Source organism: Schistocerca cancellata, chromosome 7 (assembly GCF_023864275.1).
Source record: "Schistocerca cancellata isolate TAMUIC-IGC-003103 chromosome 7, iqSchCanc2.1, whole genome shotgun sequence".
NCBI classification, from domain to species: Eukaryota; Metazoa; Arthropoda; class Insecta; order Orthoptera; family Acrididae; genus Schistocerca; species Schistocerca cancellata.
In genome coordinates this window covers 136,215,881-136,239,119 of record NC_064632.1, presented here as the reverse complement: position 1 = coordinate 136,239,119, position 23,239 = coordinate 136,215,881, and the positions used below count along the sequence as shown (strand labels likewise).

General features: G+C 42.9%; 1 protein-coding gene across 1 annotated transcript in view; it reads left to right on the top strand.

Annotated features, from left to right (window-relative positions):
* The window catches only part of LOC126092666 (uncharacterized), a 186,831-nt gene that overhangs the window by 45,039 nt on the left and 118,553 nt on the right, over window positions 1-23,239 (top strand). The window contains exon 4 of the mRNA XM_049908388.1: window positions 3,563-3,768. Coding sequence (XP_049764345.1) covers window positions 3,563-3,768 — 206 coding nt within the window. The remainder of the gene's footprint in view (window positions 1-3,562; window positions 3,769-23,239) is intronic.

Below are 23,239 nucleotides of genomic sequence, written 5' to 3'. Positions count from 1 at the left end.
TGTTCTGCCAATGAATCACAGTCTTTGGTTTGCTCTACCCACAACGTTATCTATGTGATCATTCCAATTTAGGTTATTTGTAATTGTAATCTGTAAGTATTTAGTTAAATTTACCTCCTTAAGATTTGTATGACTTATTGTGTAACTTATTGTGTAATTGAAATTTAGCTGATTTCTTTTAGTACTCATGTAAATAACTTCACAGTTTCCCTTATTCATGGTCAATTGCCACTTTTCGCACCATACAGCTATCTTATCTAAATCATTTTGCAATTTGTTTTGGTCATCTGATGACTTTACAAGATAGCAAATGACAGCATCATCTGCAAACAATCTAATAAGGCTACTCAGATTGTCTCCTGTGTTGTTAATATAGATCAGGAACAATAGAAGGCCTGTAACACATCCTTGGGGAACGCCGGATATTAATTCTGTTTATCTTGATGACTTTCCATCTATTACTAAGAACTGTGACCTTTCTGACAGGAAATCATGAATTCAGTCACACAGGTGAGGCAATATTCCATAGGCACGAGTTTGGTTAGAAGACGCTTGTGAGGAACAGTGTCAAAAGCCTTATGGAAATCTAAAAATATGGAATCAATGTGACATCCCCTGCTGATAGCACTCATTACTTCATGAGTATAAAGAGCTAGTTGTGTCTTACAAGAACGATGTTTTCTGAATCCATGCTGACTATGTGTCAATAAATTGATTTTTTTGAGCCAATTCATAATGTTCGAATAGAGTATTTGTTCCAAACCTTACTGCAAATCGATGTTATTGATATGGGCTTGTAATTCAGCGGATTACTCCTATTTCCCTTTTTGGGTATTGGTGTGACTTGAGCAATTTTCCAATCTTTGGGCACGGAACTTTCTGTGAGCGAGTGGTTGTATGTAATTGCTAAGTATGGAGCTATTGTATCAGCATACTCTGAAAGGAACCTGACTGGTATACAGTCTGGACCAGAGGCCTTGCCTTTATCAAGTGATGAAAGCTGCATGCTACTCCGAGGATATCTACTTCTATGCTTCTCATCTTGGCAGTTGTTCTTGATTGAACTTCAGGGATATTTATTTTGTCTTGTTTGTTGAAGGAGATTCAGAAAATCATGTTTAATAACTCTGCTTTAGCAGCACTGTCATCAGTGACTTCACCGTTGTTATCGCACTGTGAAGGTATTGATTGTGTCTTGCCATTGATGTGACTTATGTATGACCAGAATCTCTCTGGGTTTTCTGCCAGATTCCGAGACAGAGTTTCATTGTGGAAGTTATTAAAAGCATCTCACATTGAAGTATGTGCTATATTTCGAAGTTTTGCAAAAGTTTACCAATCTTTGGGATTTTTCGTTCTTTTAAATTTTGCATCTATATATAAATTATTGTGTTTCATGAACACATAAGCCAGTCATACCTTGGTTTCTCATTTGTGAATGGCGTTTTCAGTTTATTAGTTTTAACAGATTTGCCTACCAGTGACAGAGGCTACTGTCTTGACAGTCCAAAACCATACTTTTCCATCTCAGTTATTCCTGGTGTCATGCTCTTTTCAAAGTTGTATGAAAACGTGGTTGTGTGTACCTGAGAGGGTGATTTAACTCCTCTTATACATTTGAAATGATCTCTTAATGTAAAATATGATATATTGATCTTAGAAGTGTGATATGTATTCATTTGGGCAGATGTCACATCCTTCGCAGCAGCTTCTAGATCCCTTGCTGTATTCTGCTTTCCTTTCTCTGTTTTTGTTACATAGTTTCTCACCATAGAATAGTCCTGCCAGAAAGTATCTTTAAGTCAAAACACTGAAAGTAGTAAAAAAGACAGTATTCATTTATCTGAGAATTCTATTCATTAGCTGCTCATTCATTTTCTTGTTCACCATTTTCGCCTTGCCATGCACTTTCCCCATAAAAATTCAGTAGTGGAGCAAGTCCACAGTAGTGTGCATTGTCTCCAAAAATGAGAGTGCACTTGCCCCGCTATTGAATTTTGTGGTGCAAGTGCACAGCAAGGCCTAAGACATCAACACCAAGACATCTAATTCATTCGTTAAGCTACAGTATCAGCACTTCTTACTTACCTTCTCAAAACTGAAAAAAAACTTCAAACAATGCCGTATGATGATAGATTAGAGAAACACCCTTGAACTTGGCTGCCCTATTGTAGTGGAATGTATGTGTAGCAATGCTTCTGGAAGTGCTGTGCCTGAAACCAGCATACTCTTACTAAGACAGGAGCAGCAGCAGCTTGTGGGTGCTCAACAGAGAAGTTATCAGTGCAGCTAAGACAGATTGAAACACTGGTGAATACATAAGGGGGGGGGGGGGGACGCGTGGGGTGCATGCCCCCCTTTGCGGGGCCACCTGTGTTGCCACTTGCGCCACCTCCACCAGTCAGCCTGCACGCTATTTGTTCGTTTCGTTAGTCAGTTGACTTGACTGAATTGAGTTATCGAGTAGTTGTACTTTCCTATGTAGCACGCACGTCTGCATCATCGTATTTTATACATTTCTGTCTGGCATGCAGATAGCTAACACATACCTACGAGAAAAATCATGGCCATTCTAATAATCTCAATATGTTGTTCTGTCTGGAATTTGTTTGAGAAAAATCATGAATATTCTACTGTTTTCTTGTACAGAGAACCTTTGATACGTAGTGTTGTAAATACGGACTATTTGCCAAATAGGAAGCTAGTTTACATTCAGAAGCAGAACTTTTTTGTATCTTAAGATGGCTTTGTCTTGTGTATGTGAATAATCAGTTTTATTTAAACTTTCTTAAACTTTGCATGTGACTTGATTATTTTTTATTATGGTAAAAGTAAAGGTAGCTCAAGATATCTTTGCCCCCCTCCTTGAGGTATTTCTGTATCTGCCACTACTACTTAGTAGTAGTACAGGGTAGCCATGTCTCCACAATATCCTTCTCCCAGGAGTGCTAGTTCTGCAGCATCGCAGGAGAGCTTCTGTGAAGTTTGGAAGGTAGGAGACAAGGTATTGGCGGAAGGAAAGCTGTGAGAATGGGGCGTGACTCATGCTTGGTTAGCTCAGTCGGTAGAGAACTTGCACTTGAAAGGTAAAGGTCCCCAGTTCGAGTCTCGGTTTGGCACACAGTTTTAATCTGCCAGGAAGTTTCATATCAGTGCAGAGTGAAAATTTCATTCTGGAAGTACAGGGTACCATCGACCATGCACCAAACAGTGGCTCGTGGAGTATGTATGTCGGTGTAGATGTAAATGTAGATATAGATGTAGACGTAGATGTAGATATAGTTCACTACATGATCACATGGTGGCAGCTCTGTATGACATATTTCATGGAAACTATGAACTAATTGTGCACTTGCCCTGAAAGTGCACTTACCCTACCTTACCTTATATTAATGCACAGCCTTATGCACATTCATTTTTCTCACACTCTGATGGCGAGTTCAGTGGGAGGAACTCTACCGTGGGAAAGTACTCTCTTCTACGCAATACTGAAACTGAAATTTATTGCCTTTGCAAATATGTGGCAATTGGTACTGTAAGATTCCATTCAAACCTTTCACAGGAATGGTTTGGCGAGTAGATTACGGCAGCTGCTTGTACGCCGGAAGTCATCTATACGCATGTGGCAGTATCAGCAGTGCCTGGCGGAAAAGCGTCATGCTAAGTACAGAGCAGTACAGTTCCTCGTGACTGCTGTTTGGACTGAGTTGAGTCGTACCATCATCAGATGCAGAAGGCATCTGCAGTCTCCTGATACCAGAACATGTGGTAAATATATTTCAGTTACCTTGGTAGAGAGCATATTATATTACTGAGCATACCATAAAGAAAGTGTTATTACATAACTGACTGGAAACTATATCTGACACACGCGCACACACACACACACACACACACACACACACACACACACACACAACTGCAGCCTCTTTTAGCTTAAGCCACCCTGCGAGCAACATGTATGATGGGAGTGGCAACTGGGTGGAGGTAAGGAGGAGGTGGCGCAGGCAGGGGGAGGAATAGCAGGGTAGGGGTGGCAGATAGTGAAGTGATGCTGGGAAGTGTGCAAGAATGAGTTGGAGAGAGGGTAGGGCAGCTAGGTGCAGTCGGGAGGCTAGATGGAGGAAATGGGCGAGGTGGGGGGGGGGGGGGGGGTGTAGTGGAGAAGAAGAGTAAAAAGACTGGGAGCGTTGGTAGAATGAGGGCTCTGTAGTGCTGGAATAGGAACAGGCTAGGGTCTGGATGGGTGAAAAATATGACTAATGAAGGTTGAGGCCAGAAAGCTTATGGGAACGTAGGATATATTGCAGGGAGAGTTCCCACCTGCGCAATTCACAAAAGTTACTGTTGGTGGGAAGGATCCATATGGCAAAGGTTGTGAAGCAATCATTGAAATGAAGGATGTTGTGCTGTGCAGCGTGCTCAGCAAAAGGGTGGTTCACTTATTTCTTGGCCACAGTTTGTCAGTGGCCATTCATGCCTTTGGTTGTCATGCCCACATATAATGCAGCACAGTGGTTGCAGCTTAACTTGTAGATTACATGATTAGTTTCACAGGTAGCCCTGCCTTTGATGGGTTAGGTGATATTTGTGACCAGACTGGAGTAGGTGATGGTAGGATGATGTATGGAACAAGTCTTGCATCTAGGTCTATTACCTATTCGGTTGCTCCTGTCCTGGGTGGTAATGAGTTACGAGGGGAATGCTCCTCTTTCGGCCGGACAGTGAGACTTTGGGAGGTTGTGGGAGACTGGAAAATAAAGCATGGGAGATTTGCTTTTGTACAAGATTGGGCGATAATTACGATCTGTGAAGGCCTTAGTGAGGCCCTCGGTATATTTTGAGAGGGACTGTTCGTCACTGCAGATGCGACAACCACAGGAGACTGGACCATATGGAAGGGACTTCTTGGTATGGAACTGGTGGCGTCTGTTGAAGTGGAGGTATTGCTGATGGTTAGTAGGTTTGATATGGACAGAGGTACTTATGTAGCCATCTTTGAGATGATCAACATCTAGGAAGGTGGTTTGTTGGATAGAGTAGGATCAGGTGAAGCAATTGGGGGAGAAGCTGTTGAGGTTCTGGAGGAATGTGGATAAGGTATTCTCACCCTCGATTTAGGTTGCAAAGATGTCATCAGTGAATCTGAATCAGATGAGGGATTTGGGATTCTGGGTGTTAGGAAGGATTTCTCTAGATGGCCAATGAATAGGTTGGCATAGACTGGTGCTTTGCGGATGCCTATAGCTGTTCTCCGGATTTGTTTGTAGGTAATGCCTTCAAAGGAGAAGTTATTGTGGGTGAGGATATAGTTGGTCATGTGACTAGGAAGGAAGTTGTTGGTTTGGAATCTGTTGGGAGTTGGAAAAGTTCGCCATTCCCATCACGCAACATTGCTGTTGCTTGCAGTGTGGCTTCAGTTGCCAGAAGTGCAGTCATGAGCGTGTGAATTGCATTTACGTGCACGCGCATGTGTGCATCCCGCATTTTTCGTTTTCGTAATACTGTTACATTCCATCCTGGACTTTCCACTGTTTGATTTTTGCCTAATGGCTTTTCGTCATCCTAACCCAGTGCTCTTTTCCTTTGTTACCATTTTCTAATGCGTTACTATACTCAATGTCTGTCCTTCTCTCTCTTCTTTCCTGTGTTTCTCTTGTTGCCTTACAAACCGCACTGCACACTCTACCCACGAGCCACACTATCAACCATCTCAGCTGTGCACAATATATAGCTACAAGAGGTGGCGCAGTGGTTAGCACACTGGACTCGCATTCAGGAGGACGACGGTTCAATCCCGCGTCCGGCCGCCCTGATTTAGGTTATTCGTGATTTCCCTAAATTGCTCCAGCAAATGCCAGGATGGTTCCTTTGAAAGGGCATGGCCGACTTCCTTCCCCAATCCGATGAGACTGATGACCTTGCTGTTTGGTCTCTTCCCCCAAACAACCCAACCCAAGACAACACTGATTGTTCGTGTCCACTAATTTCACCTGATCTAGTCACATCTGCTGTCTGCCTGCTTCACACTTATCCACCCTCAAACCTGCTGCCCACAGTAAAAAGTTTTTTTATTATTTATATTTTATCTTTGATCTCATTATGACTTCACGCCAGTTTTAGGGAGTGTTCGTCTTTCGCTACCATCGATTCCCTCAGATTTCATCTTGTTCCCCCCTTTTTCATTTGTTTCTTCTTTCTCATGATATTTCCGATGTATTTGGGTGTATTTTTGTGAATATTTTTGGACGTAATTCAACATTATTTATGTAATGTTTCACTTTTTTTCTACCACCAAATTGTTCCTGCATTTTGCTTGGATCATAGAATCCCCTCATATGGCCTTACCATCAAATTACCCGTCTCCGGCTGCCACCCATCCTTCCACAATGACCTCCATCTGTTCAGATTCCACCAATCTCTCCCCCCTCCCCCCCTGCCCCACACAAAATAGTCTTGCAAAACTGTATCAGCCAAGCCCAAACATCCTTGCAATACCTTCACTCCATCTGTAAAATTCTCTTGCTGTGAAATCCTAAAAAATTCCTGGAACCCATAACACACATTGAAACTCTTGCCCTCCAGGGACTAGAGCAACATGCACAATGCCACCTCAAAAAGCTCTCCATCCTGCTCGTTTCCTACTCCCGCCTCAGAGTACCACTGTCCACCACTTCTACAACCACCTTCAAACCTCCTTCAAGTCCCCTCATAGCTGACAAACCCTGTCTCTCAGACCTCCTACACTTACCCCACCCTCCAAAACTCACTCCTACCACCACACAGAATCCAGAGCCGATATGCAGTCATGAACTTTTCCTCCCGAAGCCTTAGCCCCACAGAAATCTCAGTCCTTTTCAAAGGCCTCACCATTTTGCCCCACTCTCAAATTCAGTCATGCATTACTTGTTAAAGACCTTCTCTCCTTCTCCCGGTCCCTGCAATGGAAACACTTTTTCACCACCAACCATACCAATCAGACTCAACCAGACACCAATGTCGAACACTGCCTGACTCAGTTCACTCCCCCATCCAACTGTGATCCACCCCCACTGCCTCCAAATTGTCCCCTGTTAACTTTCCAGAATTTCTTAATGTTGAACCTTGCCTCACCATCATTCCCCAAATGCCTCAACATGCAAGCTGACCTTACATCTGCAGAAAGAACTGCAGTCCACCATCTAAAGACTGATCATGACCTTACGATCCTACCTATGGACAAAGACTCCACCACTGTTGTTTTGAATCACAAGGATTACCTGGCAGGAGGGCTCCGCCAGGTGCCAGATACATCCACTTACAAACCTTGCCACAGTGACTCTATTCCAGAAATCCAGCAGGACCTCCAGTCTCTCCTCAAATCCTTAGGCCCATCACAGAACCTTCTCCTGGAGCCCATCTCTCTCCTCACCCCTGCCATCCCCCGCACTTTTACCTTCTACATGCTTCCTAAAGTCCATAAACCCAACCATCCAGGATGCCCCAATGTGGCCGGCTACTGTGCCCCCACTGAGAGAATCTCTGCTTTCGTAGACCAACACCTTCAGCCTATTATCCAGAACCTACCCTCATATATAAAAGATACCAACCATTTCATCCACCAACTCTCCAGAGTTCCTGTCCCTTTTCCACACAATGCCCTGCTCATCACTGTTGATGCCACCTCCCTTTACACTAATGTGGCCTTACTGCTGTTGAACACTACCTTTCCGAATGCCCGACAGATTCCAAACCAACAACCCTGTTCCTAGTCGCCATAACCAGTTGTCCTCATCCACAATTACTTCTCCTTTGAAGGCATTATCTACAAACAAATCTGGGGTATGGCTATGGGTACCGGCATGGCACCATTCTATGCCAATTCTGTTCGTTGACCATGTAGAGGAATCCTTAAACACCCAGAATGCTAAACCCCTCACCTGGTTCAGATTCATTGATGACATCTTTGCGATCTGAATCGAGGGTGAGGAGACACTATCCATATTCCTCCAGAATCTCAGCAGCTTCTCCCCCATTTGCTTCACTTGGTCCTACTCAGTCCAACAAACCACACCTTCCTAGATGTTTACCTCCACCTCAAAGGTGGCTACATCAGTACCTCTGTGCATATCGAACCAAACCTACTAACCACCAGCAATACCTCCACTTTTACAGCTGCCACCTCTTTTCATACCAAGAACTCCCTTCCGTACAGCCTAACTACCCATGGTTTTTGCATCTGCAGTGACGAGTGGTACCTCTTGAAATATGCCAAGGATCTCATTGAGGCCTTCACAGACTGTAATTATCCTCCAACCTTGTACAAAAACAAGTCTCCTGTGCCTTATCTTTCCAGTCTACCACAACCTCCCAAAGTTTCACTATCCAGACACAGAGGAGCATTCCCCTCGTAATTCGGTACCATCCAGAACTGGAGCAACTGAATTACATTCTCTGCCAGGGCTTCGACTACCTCTTATCGTGCCCTGAAATGAGAAATGTCTTGTCCGCTATCCTTCCCACCCCTTCGACGGTGGTATTCCACCATCCACTGAATCTACTCAATATACTTGTCCGCACCTACACAATCCCTGCTCACAACCTCTTACCTCATGGCTCATATCTCTATAACAGACCTAGATGCAAGACCTGTCCCATACATCATCCTACCACCACCTACTCCAGTCCGGTCACAAATATCACCTATACCATCATAGGCAGGGCTGCCTGTGAAACCAATCGTGTAATATACAAGCTAAGCTGCAACCACAGTGCTGGAGTCTAAGTGGGCATGACAACCAACAAGCTGTCTGTCTGTGTGAATGGCCACTGACAAACTGTAGCCAAGAAACAAGTGAACCACCCTGTTGCTGAGCATGCTGTGCAACATGACATCCTTCATTTCAATGACTGCTTCATAGCCTATATCATGTGGAAACTATATCCATCTTTTTAAAAAGTATTGGGATGTTTCACTGGGCAGAAACATGTTGATGTTGCGAAAGTGTTGCATATGAGTTAGAAGAAATCAATACTTTTATCAGATTAAGTACATACTTATCACTGACATACCTTACTAGAGCTGTAATATTCTAGATGTATGCTCTAAGTCCTCTAGTACAAACACATTTTTTTCATCCTGTATAAAGGAAGAATTCCACACACGTTCTTGTTGTTAGACCTTATCATTAATATCGTACTCATTGATGGGGAATGGATAAAGTAGGGGATGTTGCTCCTTGTTAATTACCATCCAGTGTTAGTTTTAGAGAATATCTGCAAATGTTGTGACCCTACTTCTATCTCCTTTTCGCCATTCTTTGCTTAATCATGAAACATTACAAGGGCTTAAACACTGATTCCAAGGTCACTTTCAGCAATTTCATTTCTAATATTACATGGAAATTTTAAAAGAAACTTTCTAGAAAATAATTGTTAAAGAATATACTAGAGTCCTCAATCATTTCAAAATATAATTTAATCCAACTCTTGCCTTGCAAATTGAACCATAGTTCTTGGAAACAGCAATTAGATAACAGTTTCATATGCCTATCTGCACTGCAAATTTATAATTTAAATCATTTAGTTAATGCTTTGAGACTGAGGCACTTGGATACTGACATTTCATATGGTTATGTCTAAAATAAACAAAAAAATCAATCTCTGAATTAAAAAATTATTTGTTGACTGCAAACTGGTATAAGATGCACTGCACACTTATGATAAATGAAAAAGTTATCTAATTTGTAAAATAAAATTAAATTTGACCCTCAAACCTAAGAGAAGACTGTGCTTATGATCATGTGAAACTAATGATTGCAGGTTAAATCATCACATCACAAACTGTACTGTAAAATTCTAGGTAAAGTCATCAGAACATTAAAATACATGTGCTTTTGAGAAAAAGTAAACTTCCTTATTAGCAAGATATGAACTACAGTGATGAGCCATTGTTGTTAATGCTAGAAATTACCAGGTATTTAGATAAGCAATATCATTTTATTACTTAGCACAATTACAACTACAGTACAACCGTGAAGACAAGATACAGTCAGAAAAAGGGGACAAAGAAAACAGGGAAAAGTACATAAAAAAAACGAAGAGAGGGAAAAGTACATATAAAAAAAACCGAAGAGAGAAAAAGTAGAAGTATAATTATTAAACTGTCATTACTTCAACACACCCCACTCCCTCAATTTAAAAAATTCATTAAGTGCAGAGTGTCCCTTGTAAAACTGTTACATTTGACATGCTGTTTTATCATCTCTAATAGAATTGTTTGTGAAGGGGCAACACTCTCGAAAACTGGCTACACTGAATTTTATTTGAAAGTTGAGTGCAGGTAGACACATGCTTTTTATGTTACAGTTATCTATTCATTTTTAGGTTAGGTCATTGGTACTAGAGTCTCGGGTGTGAGGCATATCAGTTTTATGTGATACACCTTGCATCTGCAAATTTCACTACTGCCATTTTGGACACAGTTTGCTGAACTGTACACTTCTAGTTGCTTTTGTTAAATTATACCCCACTTCTTCCTCTGAACTAATTTATGGAACATTCGGATATCTGTTGTTATACAGCTGATGTATGAAACTGTATTTAATGTCCACATGCTTCAGCTGACTATATTCCCACTTCTGTAATAGATACATGACTGATTACCTCCATAAAATTTTGGAGTGTTTGTTGATATTTTAAATTCTTCAAGAAGATTCTTCAACCATTGGGTGTCTGTTGTATCTGTTGCCAAAGCATTATATTCTGCTTCTGTTGAAGATAGTGAAACAAATGTCTGTCTCCCTAAGGCCCAAAAAACAGTATTTCCAAAAACCTGCAGTATGTACCCTATTGTAGATATGTCTTCTTCACTTCCTCAGGCAGAATCAGCACAGCAGCGAAGAGCATTTCAATTTCCTTTTTTGTAACCCAGACCAACACAAGTTTTCCTTTAATATACCAAAGAATCTGCTTGAAACCTTTCCAGCAGTATTCTATTGGTTTATTTTGGTGATTATTAAAATAATTAACTGATGTACTTAACGTCTGGTCTTGTAGCTGCCATGACAGTCTATCTGTTAATTCTCTGCATGATTTATTTCCCACTGTGTCATCACAAACATCTTCAATGGGCTTGGCTTCCATAGGTGTTTTATGGGGTTTACAGTCTTCCAAGTTGTATCTTTTCTTCTTCTTTATATCAGTGATTTTGCTTTTATGTTTTCCAGCAATTAGAATATCAGCCACATACGGGGGCAAATAAGTATTATAATCATCAGTGCTCTCAGCGTAGAGGCACTGTCAACTTTGGATCATCAAAACCCGATTTTCTTCATAAAATTGTTAAATGTAGAGTTCCAAGTTCTTGGTGCCTGCTTCAGTTCATGTAAAGCTTTATTGAGTTTGCATACAAGTCCTTCCTTAATCTCTACACCTTGAGGAACTTCCATTTCTCCAGTCAAACAATGGAAAATCCAGGATGGAATGTACCGATACCAGAGAAGGAAAGTTGATACTCACCATATAGCAGAGATGCTGAATCGCGATAGGCACAACAAAAAGATGCACACAATTAAAGCTTTCGGCCATTAAGGCCTTTGTCAGCAGTAGACACACATACACATACGCGCACACACACACACACACACACACACACACACACACACACGTAAATGCAACTTGCACACACATCTGCAGTGTCAGAGAGCTGAAACCACACTGCGAACAGCAGCACCAGTGCATGATGGGAGTGGTGACTGGCTGGGGGTAATGAGGCGGCAGTGGCGGGGAGGGAGAGGGATAGTGTGGTGGGAGTGGCAGACAGTCAAGTGTTGGGGTTTAGACAAATGGCAGGAGAGAAGGTGCGAAGGGGGGAGGGGGTAAGTAGCGGAAAGAGAGAAATAAAATAAATTAAAAGACTGGGTGTGTAGTATGTAGTGCTGGAATAGGAACAGGGAGGGGGCTGGATGAGTGAGGACAGTGACTAACGAAGGTTGAGGCCAGGAGGGTTACAGGAACGTACGATGTATTGCAGGGAAAGTTCCCACCTGCGCAGTCCAGAAAAGCTGGTGTTGGTGGGAAGGATCCATATGGCACAGGCTGTGTAGCAGTCATTACGATGAGGGATATCATGTTTGACAGCGTGTTCGGCTACAGGGTGGTCCACTTGTTTCTTGGCCACAGTTTGTCGCTGGCTGTTCATGCGGACAGACAGCTTCTTGGTTGTCGTGCCTTCATAGAATGCAGCACAGAGGTTGCAGCTTAGCATGTAAATCACATTACTGGTTTCACGGGTAGCCCTGCCTTTGATGGGATAGGTGATGTTAGTGACCAGATTGGAGTAGGTAGTGGTAGGAGGATGTATGGAACAGGTCTTGCATCTAGGTCTATTGCAGGGGTATGAGCCATGAGGTAAGGGATTGGGGAGTAAATTGTGTAGGTTCGATGGACGGCGGAATACACCGTAGGAGGTGTGGGAAAGATAGTGGGCAGGACATTTCTCATTTCAGGGCACGGCGAGAGGTAATCGTAACCCTGGTGGAGAGTGTATTCAGTTGCTCCAGTCCCGGATGGTACTGAGCTACAAGGGAAATGCTCCTTTGTGGCCGGACTGTGGAACTTTGGGAGGTGGTGGGAGACTGGGAAGATAAGGCACGGGAGATTTGTTTTTGTACAAGGATTGGAGGATAATTATGGTCAGTGAAGGTTTCAGTGAGACCCCCGGTATATTTTGAAAGGGACTGCTCGTCATTGCACATATCGATGACCTCGGGTGGGTGAGGATATAGTTGGTCATGGAGACTAGGAAGAAGATTGTTGGTTTGGAATCCATAGGGCATCTGGAAGGTAGCGTTCAATAGCAGTAAGGCCATGGGCATTAGGAATGTTGGTGTACAGGGAGGTGGCATCAATAGTGACGAGCAGGGCACCATATGGTAAACAGGAACTGTGGAGAGTTGGTCGAGGAAATGGTTGGTATCTTTTATATAGGAGGATAGGTTCTGGGTAATAGGTTTAAGGTGTTGGTCTACGAGAGTAGAGATTCTCTCAGTGGGGGCACAGTAACCGGCCACAATGGGGCGTCCTAGGTGGTTGGGTTTATGGACTTTAGGAAGCATGTAGAAGGTGGGAGTGCGGGGAGTGGTAGGGGTAAGTAGAGGCATGGATTTTGGGGAGAGGTTCTGGGATGGGCCTAAGGATTTGAGTAGTGACTGGAGATCCTGCTGGATTACTGGAATGGGATCAATGTGGCATGGTTTGTAGGTGGAAGTATCTGACAGCTGATGGAGTCCTTCTACCACATAATCCTTGCAGTTCAAAACAACGGTGGTGGAGCCTTTGTCAGCAGGTAGGATTATAAGGTCGGGATCTGTTTTTAGATGGTGGACTGCGGTTCTTTCTGCAGATTTAAGGTTAGTTTGCATGTTGAAGAATTTGGGGAATGATGTCGAGGCAAGGTTCGAGATTAAGAAATTCTGGAAAGTTAACAGGGGGTGGTTTGGGGACAGTGGGGGTGGATCACGGTTGGATGGAGGAGTGAACTGAGTTAGGCAAGGTTGAATATCGGTCTTTGGTTGAGTCTGATTGGTCGGGTTGGTGGCGAAAAAGTGTTTCCACTGTTGGGACCGGGAGGAGGAGAGAAGGTCTTTAACTAGTCCTGCATGGTTGAATTTGGGAGTGGGACAAAAGGTGAGGCCTTTGGAAAGAACTGATATTTCTGTGGGACTAAGGCTTCTGGAGGAAAGGTTCATAACTGTTTAGGTTCTGGGTTCTGTGTGGTGGTGGGAGGGAGTTTTGGAGGGTGGGGTAAGTTAGTAGGTCGGTGAGACAGTGTTTGTCAGCTATGAGGGGACGTGGGGGAGGTTTGGAGGTTGTTGTAGAAGTGGTGGACAGTGGTACTCCGTGGTGGGAGTAGGATGGAGAGCTTTCTGATGTGGCGTTGTGCATGTTGCTCAAGTTCCTGCAGGGTAAGTGTTTCAATGTGAGTTAATGGATTCCAGGAATTTTGGATTACATATCAGGAGAATTTTGTGGATGGAGAGAAGGTACTGCAAGGAGGATTGGGCTTGGTTGATATGGTTTTGCAGGACTATGTTAGTGAGGGCTAAAGATTGGCGGAATCTGAACAGGTGGAGGTCATTGTGGAAGGAGGGATGGCAACCAGTGATGGGTAATTTGATGGTAAGGCCATTAGGGGGGTTTCATGAACCAAGCAACAATGCACAGCCTCCTCCCTACCCCCACCCAGTCGCCACTCCCATCATGCACTGGTGCTGCTGTTCGCACTGTGGTTTCAGCTCTCTGAGACTGCAGATGTGTGTGCAAGTTGCGTTTACATGTGTGTCATTTCTCGAGTCAGTTACACATGCTGGAATGTGTTTTGTACATCCATTTGCTCTGCAAACAAATCATGTTCTTTCACTGCACTAAGAGACGTTCTCAATGTTGTGAGTTTAACAATGGAAGCATATGTCTCCTCATAGTCATATTATCTTACCTAAGAGCAACCTTTAATAACTAAACATGCCTTATAGCTTTCAGTATTTCCAGATGCATCTCTTTTTGTTTTCAACACCCACTTACTGTCAACGGCTCTTTTACTTGCTAAGAGGTGAGGTGGTTTATAAGTCCAAGTTCCATTAGATTACAGAGTGTTCAATTCTTTATTTATTGTTTTTGTCCATTCTTCTTCTCCATGCTGATCCTTCAGATCTTGAAAATTCTGAAGTAAGTTTTCCGCAAATGCTTCAGGATTCAAGACTAACACTACATAATCATCCAAGTACTTACATTTCTTGTTTATTGTATTGCTTTTCTGCAGAGCTTATGCCTCCTTCTCTTCTTCTGAAGTCATGGATTCTTAGGTACCTACAGTAGTTTGCTCAGTTTCCTCAAAGTCAGCTTCATTCTGATGTCCTTGATCTTCTGTTATGTTCTGTGTTATGTTTTTCATTTGGACAACCTCCTTAAAGATCCAATCATCACTGTTCAACTTCAAATAGAAACTGATCTTAAAAAAAGAAAAAAAAAAATACATCTCTTCCAAATACAATCTTATATTGTTTAGGATACCATAAGCTGTAACCATTGGGATAATATCTGGTCATGAAACATTTTAATGACCTGTTGTCAAACTTACTCGTCAGTAGATCTTTGACATAAACTCTCTTTGATTTATGTTTGATCTCTGTTTTTTAATTATTCTTTTTTTTTAATTTTCTTTCTAGAAAACTGTATGAGTTATGGGATAGTTTTAAATGTGGCAATTAAGTGAATTTACTAAATGTGCGACAATTGGTGACCCCAACAAAGTATTCAGTGGTCACTGATGCCTCATGCAGTGCCACATTGTTCTAAGGAAGAACCATGTCTACTGTGCTGTGCACCTTTCATGTCCTTTGTCGCCGTAACTCCACACTATTAGACTTAGTGTCAACTGCAGACATGCCTGTGGGTGCAGTAGTAATCAATCACATGATGGTGGAACTGCCACCATTTTGTCAACAGAATCCCATCCTGTGGTTCCTACAATTAGAAAGTCAATTTGTGCTAGCACACACAGCTGCAGATGACATCAAGTATAGTTACGTCTTTGCAGCACTCAATGAAGATGAGGACAGAGTGGTGCAAGGTGTTCCGACATCACTGCTGAGCGATGATCATTACACAACTATCAAGAATGCCCCGTTTACCCACGTCTCGCTATCCGAGGTGAAGAGAGGAGAAGCTACTCCACATCAAAGTTTTAGGGGATTGCACTCTGTTGCAGCTACTGCACTGCCTGCATACGTTAGTCAGCAATGCTGTTAACAAAGACATCCTGAGCCCGCATCTCGTGGTCGTGCGGTAGCGTTCTCGCTTCCCACGCCCGGGTTCCCGGGTTCGATTCCCAGCGGGGTCAGGGATTTTCTCTGCCTCGTGATGGCTGGGTGTTGTGTGCTGTCCTTAGGTTAGTTAGGTTTAAGTAGTTCTAAGTTCTAGGGGACTGATGACCATAGATGTTAAGTCCCATAGTGCTCAGAGCCATTTGAACCATTTTTTTGAAGACTTCCTGAGGAATATTTTGTCATCACACCTACCACCTGATGTGCAGAAGCTATTAACAGTGTGTGCAAGTGGAGACGTGTCTGTCCTCTTGTGTCACCACAGTTTGCCCACAGCCTCAGGCAGAGAACATACTCACTGTATTAGAAGTGCATATCGCTGAGCTCATTGTGCATGTTGCTGTCATACGAACTCAGAGTATCAGTCGCTAATCCTGTTGCCATCGCCCACTGAAAAAGCGCAACTGCTATTTCTTGTTGGCAAGAGTTTGCTAGTTTCACTGATGCTTTGGTTCTAATGCATAGAAGTGCAGTCCGCTATGTGTGAAGAGAGACTCAAGATAAAGTTAATGATGATGGCCACTGGCTCTCGAGACTTCTGCCATTGCCTACTCGTGGCAGAGCATTATATGAAGCAGCTGGTGAGCATGGGTGCTAATGTGTTAGTTTATCCATCTGTCTGTCTACTGTGCCGTGAATGTGATGACTACCATCTTTTTGCCACCAGTGCTTCCATGATCTCAACATGTGGTTAAGCCGCATTAACATTAAACTTAGGCCTGCAACACAAATTCAGTGGGAAATTCGTGTTTGGGGACATAATGCACCCTGTACTCAGAGTGTACTGCCAATTGTTCTGTGGACTTCTGTCTGACCTCCATCATCAGTGCTGCCTTGATACCACTACCAAACTGGTGATAACTGGTGACTCTCTGATAGCTCCTCAGGCAGTTCACAGAGACCATGCACCAGATGCCCACACTGGTAGCTGCACAGGATTCGATGATACACAATATATTGAGAACACCATGACCACCAATTCATCCTTGAACATGCCACCTGACACTGGAAAAGCTGAGGGTAATGAAGCAGCAATTTTCGTTCATGCTCACACAGGGAATCTGCTGCCCTTCAAGCAATAGGGGGTCACCTCCACTGCATATCATCCCTAAGAAGAACAATAGATTCCGCCTGTGTGGATATTACAGACAATTCAACACCAGAACCATTCCTGACCAGATCAAATACTGCATATCAAAAATTTTACTTCAATGTCCATGGTTAGGGCATTTTTAACTACATTGTATTTGGTATGTATGTTCTACCAAATACCTGTGGCACCAGATGACATTCCTGAGACCGCTGTCTGCACTCTGTTTGAATGGTTTCATTTCACTACAATGCTTTTTGGACTTTGTAATGCTGGCAAAACATTTCAACGATTCATGGCCAAGTTTACACGCCACCTGGATTTTTGTAATGTGTACATAAATGACGTTTTCTTCATGTCAAGCTCTGAGGCAGAACACCTGTCACACTTATGACAAATTTTTACTTGTCTTGGTGCACATGGCCTGCTTATCAAGCCATTGAAGTGCGTCTTCAGAGTGGCTGAGTTTCAGTTTATAGGCTACACTATCAATGCTCAGGGTATATGGCTGCCAGAGAAAAAAGTCGAAGCTATAGTTAACTTTCCCTGGCTTGCGTGGTGCACCAAGGCTACAGTGGAAACTGCCGTGGAATAGCAAAGCCGAGTTGGCATTTAACGAGGCAAAAACTGCCACTGCAGAAGCTACTCTGCTAACACAACCAGTTCCGCAGGCATCTGCCACTGCAGTCGGTGCTGCACTGCAACAAGAAGTTGGCAAATGCTGACAGCTCTTGGCCTTTTATAGTCAAAAGCTATAGCCTTCACAGTGGAACTGGTCTGTGTACAACTGTTACTGTACACTCCATACACTTCCTTTCAGATGTTTCACCACACGTTAGAGGGACGGCAGTTCATCCTGGTTACTAACCACAAGCCACTGATGCACACTTTCTGCCAGCATCCAGAGAAAGCATTACAACATCAGCTGCACCATCTAGGCCACTGTCCATGTTGAGGGAGACCTGAATGTGCCGACAGGTGCTGTCTTTCTGATTGAAGTGATCCCTGATGCAGTTGATTTTGAAGCTTCTTGCCACAGCACAACATGCAGACAGCGAGCTGCAAGACCTTTTGATGCAACCATCAGGCCTACTACTCTGTTGTGTTATGTACTATAGTCAAACACACCACTGTATTATCAATTTGCAGCTACCCGACCACGACCGTTTGTCACTGTTGACTTTCTGCAGTAGGCAGTCACCTCTTTACATGAACACTCACACCCTGTAATACAGACCACTGTGAATGTGGTGAAGTGAACTTTTGTGTGGCCAAACATTGACAAAGATTGTAAGCAACATGTGCATCAATATGTGGCCTGCCAGTGGAACAAAATTAGTCAGCACGTCAGGGAACCTCCTGACATATTCATTCCAAGAACCAAAGATTTGAGCACATGCATCTGGACATTGTTGCACTGCTCCCACCATTGTAAGAGTGTGTCTACTGTCTCACAGCCATTGACAATTCCACACTCTGGCTGGAGGTATTCCCTGTGGTCAACATTGTTGTCAGAACTGTTGCGACTACATTCTTCCAGGAATAGATTGCCTTTTTCGGTGTACCACTAAGAGTTACAACAGACCAAGGAAGGCAATTCAAATCATACCTCTTCAAAGCACTCTCCTTCCTACAGAGTATGAATCACATTAGAACAATGGATTAACACCTGGCAGGGTACAAATCCTGCCGCTATGTCCCACTGCTCTGAGGTACCAGCAGACCTGTCGCCCCTTTGTTTTTGACAAGCAACCTACACATGATTATGTTTTTGTACAGAGTGACAAAATGCGCAAGCCACTCCAGCCACCTTACTGCAGACCTTATCACATTATCTGTGGGGAGCAAAAGATGTTCAACATCGCCATAGTCAGGCTCAAACCATCTTTCAGTATCCCGTTCACTGGTATGGACTCTTCCATGAACATACCTACCACGGACTCAACAGATGTACCAGCCGCTCTGGTGCATGCACAGGTAAGCCATAACAGACATTGGAGGCTACCTCTGATGACCCAGGTCGCAGCCTACACAAGACCCATTGTGATTCAACAAAAATGATCATTGACTCTAAAGGGGGGGGGGGGGGGGGGAGGAGTGGTGAAGTGCTGCGTTAATTGAAATGCAGTGCTAGGCAGGCAAGTGACTACTCCGTGTGGTGTTTATCTTTGACACAATTTCTCTTTGATTTATGTTTGATCTCTGTTTCTTAGTTATTCTATTGTTTGAATTGTCTGTCTAGAAAACATCGTATGAGCTATGGGATAGTTGTAAATGTTGCAGTAAAGTGAATTTATTAAACCCGCAACAGTGTAGTTGAACAAAAGGGTATACATGCTTAAATCTTTTCTTTGAGCGAAAGGTATAACTTTATCACACTTTTGAATTGCACTCACTAAATTTTCAAAAACAATACAGTATCCAGCCATTTCTAGTTTACATACTAACAATAAATTATCTAGTAAGCCTTACACTTCAAGAATGTCTTGTATTTTTATTTGAAATTTCTTTCCACAAACAGTGCTTTCAAGTTTTCCAACATTTCTGACAGACAAAAATGTATTTATATTGGCAACCTTTTTTCTTATTGAATTTTCCAGTTCCTTTACATTCATCAAAGGAAGAAGGTTTCCAGACCAGTAACATTAACTTTGCATGCTGGACACCTAGTTAGTAACAAACTGCACTCTGTATCAGTTTCTGGTAATTTCAAAGACTGTTTGGAAGTGATATATATATTGAATATGTGAATGTCATGGTAGCAGATATCGATGTTGTTTACACCATTGACAACAACAATGTCACAAAATGACAGTAATTTAACTTACATTACTTGTTCTCCATATCTTCATCATTGACAATTGTGCTAGTTGTGTTCACAGCTGAGAGCAATCATTTTTTGTGATAGCCAGGGCACACTGTAGCTGTATCTCTCAGAAAAACTGTAAGAGTATTGCAAGGAATCTTTTTGCCGACCAGTTATAAATTGCGAAAATACAGGTACTGAAACATATTTAGTTCATCACAATCACATAGTACACCTAACAACAAAAACCATAGTAATCACAAACAGTATTTGTAGATTTGAAGCAGTGACTTTTAATGTTTATTCTTTAATTCAACAAGAGACTAAAATAATACTCTGCTGTATTGTCAGTTTACCTTTATCGAACCATGTGCTGTTCCTGATCGTAGTTACTTTATGACATTTCGCACAATACAATTGAAACAGGAAATTGACCTCAGTTGTTTTTTTACCATGTTTCACACGCGTGTCCCCATGATAATCCACACACTCCCTAAAATCGTGATTCTTCTGTGCACAATGTTCATCTGTGCCATCCTTAGTAGACTGCACCATTTCCATGTAGGGCTTTTCCATAAAACTTAATAATTCCACCTCACTTAAAAGTGTTTCAGTCCTAAATTTCCAGCTGCTCAAGTTCGTGACATCAAACAGTGGTATCCTGTACTTCTCCATCACCTAAGCCATGACTGTTGATTACGTATTGAATTTATTAAATAGTTTTTTCACTTTTATTTGTTATACTTTAAAACCTGACACCTGGGCCCACAACCTGTTGTTAATAGTAGAAATTACAGATATTTAGATAAGTAATAATTTAGATGAGCAACAGTAGCACAATTACAATGATGAAGACAGACAGGAAAAAAAAAGAAAAAAAAAGAATAATCAGATATAGAAACAAAGAGAAGTTAAAACATAATTATTAACTTGTTGTTACTTCAGCAGCAACTGAATCAGAAATAGCTGTTGTGTTGGAGAGAGAACAGCCCTCAGGGACTAGTATTTGTTTGCTGGGTACGGGCTTAGCAACCTTGGGGTTCCGAGCTGGGGACTGGTAAGTGCTGCCAGTCCTCTGGCACCATAAGCTCTGAGCATGGTTCAGTGACCACTTTACAGCACAGCACTGGCGTTGTATGTCAGAGGGACTGAGGATTTTGGCTTGACTGCCCAGATAGTGAAGATGGTTAAAACCTCCGTAACAAGCCCCTCAACCTCAAGGTGTGCTGTATGTCGATGAAATGCACGACTGTTAGGTGGAACAGTCGTTAGAGTGCTACCTCTGGGGAAACTGCTGAGCCTCAGTTGTGTAAGGCTTGTCTAGGCATGTGGGGCTCCGTCTAGGTGGACTTGTATTTCCTTAGCTGCTCATGGGAGTGAGTTAGAACCCTCAAAATTCTGTTCTCCTCCTTACAGCGGAAAGGGTGGACCACTGGTGGGTACCAACACCCAGTTGAACAAGAGGGCTCATGTTGCAAGTCCTCCAGACTTGGGGATTGCACAGAGTCATTCAGTCTCTAATAAAAAACACATGCTGGTGGGCAGCAATGTGTTCCTTATAGATAAATGGAAAGAGAGTAGCTTTGAGAAAGTTTCACCTTTATACACTCAAAAAGGTTTAGAGGGCATCTCTGGAACCTTAAAATATGTCATGCACTTGGGAAATGGTTGACGCATCTAATTCCCAGTAAGTGGAGAACATCCAGAAAGCTCCTTGCATTGGGGAGAATTCAATAGAAAGTGAACTGTGCAACACCTCGAACTACAGCACAGGTGTTGTGACTTACAGGGATCTGGTTGACATTTCTGAGAAGAACTGAGAGCTGAGTGATCCCAGGAAGACTTTGTTGATATGCAGAACATAATGCAAAGCGTGGATGGCAATCTAGTGAAATCAGATTCATTTATACTGACTTCCAGCAGCTCAAAACTTCCAGAGCATGTCAAGGCTGGTTGCCTTCGCCTCAGCCTGTAGCCTTATTTTCTCAATGTAATGCGCTGTTTTACATGCCAATGCTTTGGGCAAACCATCTTTGCTTGTAAGGGAGAAGCCTCTTGTGACAAATGTGTTAAGGCTGCCCATGAAGGAGATGGTTGGTCATCTCCTCCGAAGTGTGTTAACTGCTCTGGTGAACAACCTGTTTGGAGTAGGGACTGCAGTGTTTTCCATGAAAAAACAAAGATACAGGCAATCAAAATAACTAAGCGTATCTCATGTTGTGAGGCCAAAACACTCTGTAAGGCCATGCATCCCCCAAAGTTCGCTATCTCGTTTGCATCTTTTCTTAAACAGCCAGTTAAGAAGACTGATGCTGCTACACAGAGGTTAGTAGTGTTGCTACTAGTACCTGTGTTTGTGAATGCGCATGGGCTGCTGAAGTTACTTTGAGACCCGTATCTCCTCCCAGAATATCAGACAAGGCCATGGTTGCCAATGTTGCAGAGCTTCCTGTTGCTCCACAGGTTCAGACTGGACCACCGTCCAGCTCTGGCACTACCACTTCTGTAGCTGTGACTGGGAAACCTGCCCAGGGGAAAAAAAAAGAATGAAGTCTAAGACAAAGAATCAGCTGCCAGAGGAGATGGAAAGCAAGCAGTCTGACATTGTCTCTCTATGACATCTGTCCTGACTCCTCTACAGATCTGATGGACATTTATGTTGGTGTGGAGCACGCATCTCATCCCATCAATGACCTTCACCCACTAACAGCTCACCTCCACACCAGTAAGACAGGGTGAAAGTGCAGCTTCTGTGACAGATGGCTCCCATATTACAGTGGAATATTAATGAGTTCAGAACACACTTGGAGGAATTGAAACTGTTAGCACAGGAATGCCTCCTGCACAAGTGAGTGTAAGAAATGAATTTTAAAGTGTATGATGCCCCTGTGCTACAGGGCTATATACTCTATTGCAAGGATGACCAGAGTGGGGAAAGGGCCAAGGGAGGGGTCGCTTTGTTTGTTGATAACGTGCATCACTACTCTGCTCTTCTCCCAGCTACTGACCTGCAAATAATTGCAGCTGAACTTCGTGTGTGTCAAAGGATCACTGTTCGTTTGCTATGTTTCCCTCTGCATGACGCGATTGTTTCTAATGGATCTTATAGAATAATGCCCCTGACCATTTCTCCTACTGTGACACCCAGTGCCTATAATGTATTATGGGGCTGGAGCGATACTTGCCCTAGGAGTCAAATCTTAGCACCGAGAGGGGTAGTGCAGTTGTAAGCACACTGGAATCGCGTCTGGGAGGACGATGTTTGAAACTGGCAGCTGGGCATCCTGATTTAAATTTTCCATGATTCCCCAAATCGCTTAAGGCAAATGCCTAGGTAGTTCCTTCTCCATCCTTCCCTAATCCAAGCTTGTGGTCCATCTCTTATGACCTCATTGTCATTGGGATGTTAAACAGTGATAACGTCCTCCTCCTCCTCCTCCTCCTCCAGTCTTAGAGAACCTCTTGATATCCCAGGACCTG